General features: G+C 36.8%; 1 protein-coding gene across 1 annotated transcript in view; it reads left to right on the top strand.

Annotated features, from left to right (window-relative positions):
* LOC106514836 (ATP-binding cassette sub-family A member 1) overlaps nt 1-4,587 on the top strand; it is a gene marked incomplete in the record, with an annotated part of 219,691 nt that overhangs the window by 87,311 nt on the left and 127,793 nt on the right. Inside the window, 4 exon segments of the mRNA XM_014004287.1 lie at nt 771-819; nt 1,837-1,941; nt 2,088-2,120; nt 2,992-3,131. Of these exon segments, the coding sequence (XP_013859741.1) occupies nt 771-819; nt 1,837-1,941; nt 2,088-2,120; nt 2,992-3,131 (327 nt within the window).

The following is a 4,587-nucleotide window of genomic DNA, read 5'->3' as shown; positions in this document are numbered from 1 at the left end:
ATATATATATATACTTCAGAACATTGACCACCGTGGTACGAGTGCCATGTCATATTTGAATGGCTAGATTTCTGTGTAAAATTTGCATGTAAATTATGGGTTTTCACTGGTTTGCTTCYGCCTGTTAGAAACATAATTCTTTGAAAATGTGTGTACCTTGGCAACATGTTTTTGCCTGATATGATAAATTGTCCTAAAATGCTTTTTTTTCCCCAAATCAGAATAGTTGTCAATTGCAAACTGACAACAACAATAGCTTCTCCTCGCCCCAAACAATATGGCTGCTTTCTCCAAACAGGGAAAGTAGAACGAAAAAGAGCACAGCCAGCCAAAAGTTTAGCTACACTAACTCATAATCTGCTAACTAAAAATTTAGCTTTGCTGACACTAAACTTGTAAAAAAAACTTGTAAAATGGTTAGCGGATGCTAATGCTAATCAGCTAAACAAGTAAAAATCAATCGCTAATTGTCAACTGCTAAGATGACTGCACATAGTCTGCATCTTTGTCTCCTTTAGGTTAATGATAAGTGGGAGTGTCACAACCTGGTAATGCTAGTTTGTTAGTTAGCCATTAGCAAACTTAAAGTGGGAAAAACCTAATTTAGTGGAAGCTAATTAGTCCCCTAGCAGTTTTCCAAGTTAGTGAAAAACAGACATTTAGTTCCAATATTAGCTGATTAGCAGAACCACGCCCACCACTGAAGAACATGCACATAGTACTCTTACATATCTAAAAATTAAACAAAATGTGTTCACTTTTTTTTACAGATATTTCTTAAAGTGGCAGAAGACACAGGAGTGGATGCAGAAATACCAGGTAAGATCGAAATGTATGCAKGTAAGATGTAAACTCGTGCAGTTGTTTTGTTTTTGGCTTAACCTGATTCAGGATTAGTTTTAAATATTTTACTTTGTAATTATGTTTAAATAAAAAATTAAACCACCATTACTTCAACATTTTACTATGCTATGTTCAAACTGCAAGTCTTAATGCCTAATTTAGATTTTTTTTCTTTCATGTTCCTTTATGTTATAATTTACATGCAAGTATCCAACTGTATTGTGAACACACATGGGCAAAAATAAATTAATTAATTAAAAATGGTACCAGTGTTAATCTAGCAAACAGTTTACTACTTGCTTTAGCAGTATTCCATTTTCTATCGCAGCACTGTTGAAATTTGGCTACAAATGTAACACAAGGTAAAATGTTACAATGTCTTTTTTATTTTTCAAAGAAAACTAAAACCTAATCGGTTGCCACTCCAGATATTTTCTAGAAATAAACCATTCAAGGAAAATACAGTCACGCTCTAAACACTCAGAGGTTTTAAACATTTTTGACAGAACGCTGTCATGACAAGGACGGGAAAAATAAACAGAAAATAAACAAAACWTGTGACAAAAGAGACGAGGGAATGTGGAGGTTTAAGTGGTGCTGAGGTTAAACAATAAATAGACCCGGTTAATGAAATAAGGGGAARACTGTAGGATGAGAGGTCTTTTATAAATTAAAGCAAAAGTAACTGGCAGTTTTTAGTAGACTGGAAAAAAAAAAAACGTGTGACTTTTTGTGCAAAAACTGAAACATTGACACAGTTGTCAAGTCGCTGACTTGCCACCAAGCCATTTAGAAGTTTTGGATTTGACCCTTGCAAAAAAAAAAAAAAAAAAAAAAAACTTCTTTCAGTTGATCAGATTTGTGCCTGAAACACCTGAGTTTGTGCTTTTACATAAAACGGCATCTCACAAGGCAGGGTAGCTATTCTTATTGTTATTTATATCCCTAAAATGGGTCAGGCCAAAACAACATATCTTATTTGTATTCCCACAGCAGCAAAGGAGCCGTTGGTGAGAGACTGGAAGAGAAGCTCCCGCGAATCCAGGAGAAACAGCATCGCCAGTGTCSGCCATAAAACAGAGCAGAACGGGATGAGTGGCACGTTCTTCTCACACTCATTTACTCCTAATTTATATTTTTACTTATAAAGAAAAACTAATTTAACGTGACAGTGCTTAATAAAAGGCAAATTACGATAAAGCAGAGAGTTGGAATTTGCTGATTAAGTTATGATTTTCTTGCAGATTTAAAGGAAAGGTTTTCCAGTAAAGTCGAAGGTATGTCCTGTTTTTGYTCTTATTGGTACAATCGTTGTATACGGTGGTAAAAGTATACTTTGATCCCCTTTCGGATTTAGTGAGTTTGTCCACTTGCAAAAATATATTTTTTTTTGAGAGGAAAGAGATTATTGACTAAAATCCTGAAAAAAAAAAGAAAGTGAAAAGTAACTGATCCATTTAACCAGTTTGGTGGAAGATCCAAAGAACCCAACCCAACAGTTAATAACAAAGATGGAAATATGGTTTTGTACTCATTTTGTACTGAAAATACAGGATAAATTAACTGTCTTGAAAAATGAACTGATGGTGTCAGGTACCATAAAATATTTGATRAAAAATGTTTTTCTTGATGATTTCCAACAATCTAATGAACATGTTAGCAAGGTCACCATGAAACGTCTAAAGTTAGTGGAAAGAAACATATTTTTTTACTTTTATGTGATGCCTTTTGGGTTATTGAGTTTATACTTTGTCTCTTTCCATTAAAAATCAACCAAAAATAACAAAAAAACAAATGTTTATTTGATTTCTAAGTGGCCAAAATTAGCAAAAGAAAATCAAATATAAACTTCTCAGTTTAACTTTATTTGGGCTAGTTTTATTTTTTTTTTAAGTTACAAAATCAAAATGTTCACAAAAATGTAAGTTTCTCACAGTGAATTTCACCACAGTCCTGCTTTACAAGGGATCCGTTAAATAAAAAAATAAACAAACTTGAGCACTGATTAATGACTGAGTCTGGTCGGCCATATTAACTCTTGAGCTATTTTTGATGAGCCCATTAGTGGTGTTGAAAGAGCATGCTCAGCAAATCTTTCACGTCGATGCACGGATGATAAATAACRGCCCGCTTTATTGCCCACGGTAGATTGTAAGAAAAGTGCGAGCGTCAATGGAAGAGGATCCACGGTCATCATCGGGTGGAAGCTGATCAGAAGGCAGTTTCTAGCGCTCTTTGTCAAGCGCTTCCACCACGCCCGGAGGAGCCGCAAGGGACTCATTGCCCAGGTAATGGCCTCAGTTTGTCATATTGATGAATCGAAGAGTTGCACTTAGCATGGTTACATGGGAGGGATCAAGGTGGGTTTGTGTGAAATACACACGTTGGCTTCCAAAAATCAGTTGACGCCATGTTATGATCGAGTGGGATCATTTAAACTGAGGGGGGGATGCATTCGTCTCGATGCAGTCTATAGTTGGTGGGGTTTAAGTTGCTCAGAAAAAAGCAGRAGTGAAGAATGAGGAGCAGCGTTTGGAAGGATGCAACGTCAGGAAGCTGCACCTGCAATAAGCATCTTCATTTCCTGGAGACAAAAGCGAGATGTTTTTCGTCTCAATAACAGGGAGCTGAAATCTTTCAGCATCACATTTGCCCTTTGAAACTTCAATTTGGTTTAGGCAGGAAGGCTGTTGACAGATGTGTGCACGTGGGATGAAAAGTGCTCCATAACTTTCATCTGATCACTGAGAGAAAAAAAAGACACTTGGGATTTGTTYGTCCCTCATTTTACCCTGCACTAATCATGTTTTTTGATTAGCTACATATCAACAATTACGCRGATGACACTCTTCTATTAGCTCATTAGGTGTATGTCTATATTATTTTGTTCTTTATAACCATAATTTCAAAAGTCAGAACTAATAAAGAGGCATAATTTCTGCGAGTCGAAACCAATTTAAGCTCGTGGCAGTTTTTGAGGCATTGATTTACTTTTCCTCAGAGTTCGAAACAATGTATTCAACCTTAAATTGATGTAACACGTTTATTTCATCTACCATCATATTGTGTTTTGTAAATATAAAGTAATGACATCAGCTGCCATACAGAACATTATTCTGATTCAATTCAGACTGAAATCGAACATCCTTTCCTACATTGGTGAACCATAAAGGGATAGAAAGAAAGAGCAGGGTTTACCTTTGATAGGCCTCTCCTGTAATTTGCTGCAGTACCCGTCCCCATTAGTCATTGTCAATCTCTGACGTCCCTCTTTATTGGGAACACAGAGCAGGATGACTGGGCGAGTGTCTGAGCACAAGGTTGCTCGTTGTCCTCCTTCCCCTTTACTCGTTTGACTATAAGCCCCTTTCCCTGCCTCTCCATCATCTCTTATTGTCTGTAAATATAACTGTGTCATGACGCAATCTCTTTCAGCATTCGCTTTTATGGGAGTTTAGACGTGATTCTGGCATGAAGCACAAAGAGAGTGATTTATGGGGCTGGAAGTTACGCAAATGCTCTTCTTGAAAATGTCAAAACTGCAAAGCATCGGTTATTTGTTATGTTGTGAATGAGATCAGGACTACAATGTCCCATTCAATGGCAAAAACCTCATTTCTCCTGCGGAGCCAAAGAGTTGCGGTGGCAAATGTTTTGGCACCCATGGAACTTMTGTTCTTCTTTGCGTGCCCAATTTGTAAAACACAACAAAAAAAGGGCATTTTATCCACTGCCTCCGCATTA

Source organism: Austrofundulus limnaeus, unplaced genomic scaffold (genome assembly GCF_001266775.1).
Source record: "Austrofundulus limnaeus strain Quisiro unplaced genomic scaffold, Austrofundulus_limnaeus-1.0 Scaffold23, whole genome shotgun sequence".
NCBI lineage: Eukaryota > Metazoa > Chordata > Actinopteri > Cyprinodontiformes > Rivulidae > Austrofundulus > Austrofundulus limnaeus.
The sequence above is the reverse complement of the archived record's forward strand: the minus strand, read 5'-3'. Positions and strand labels throughout refer to the sequence as shown.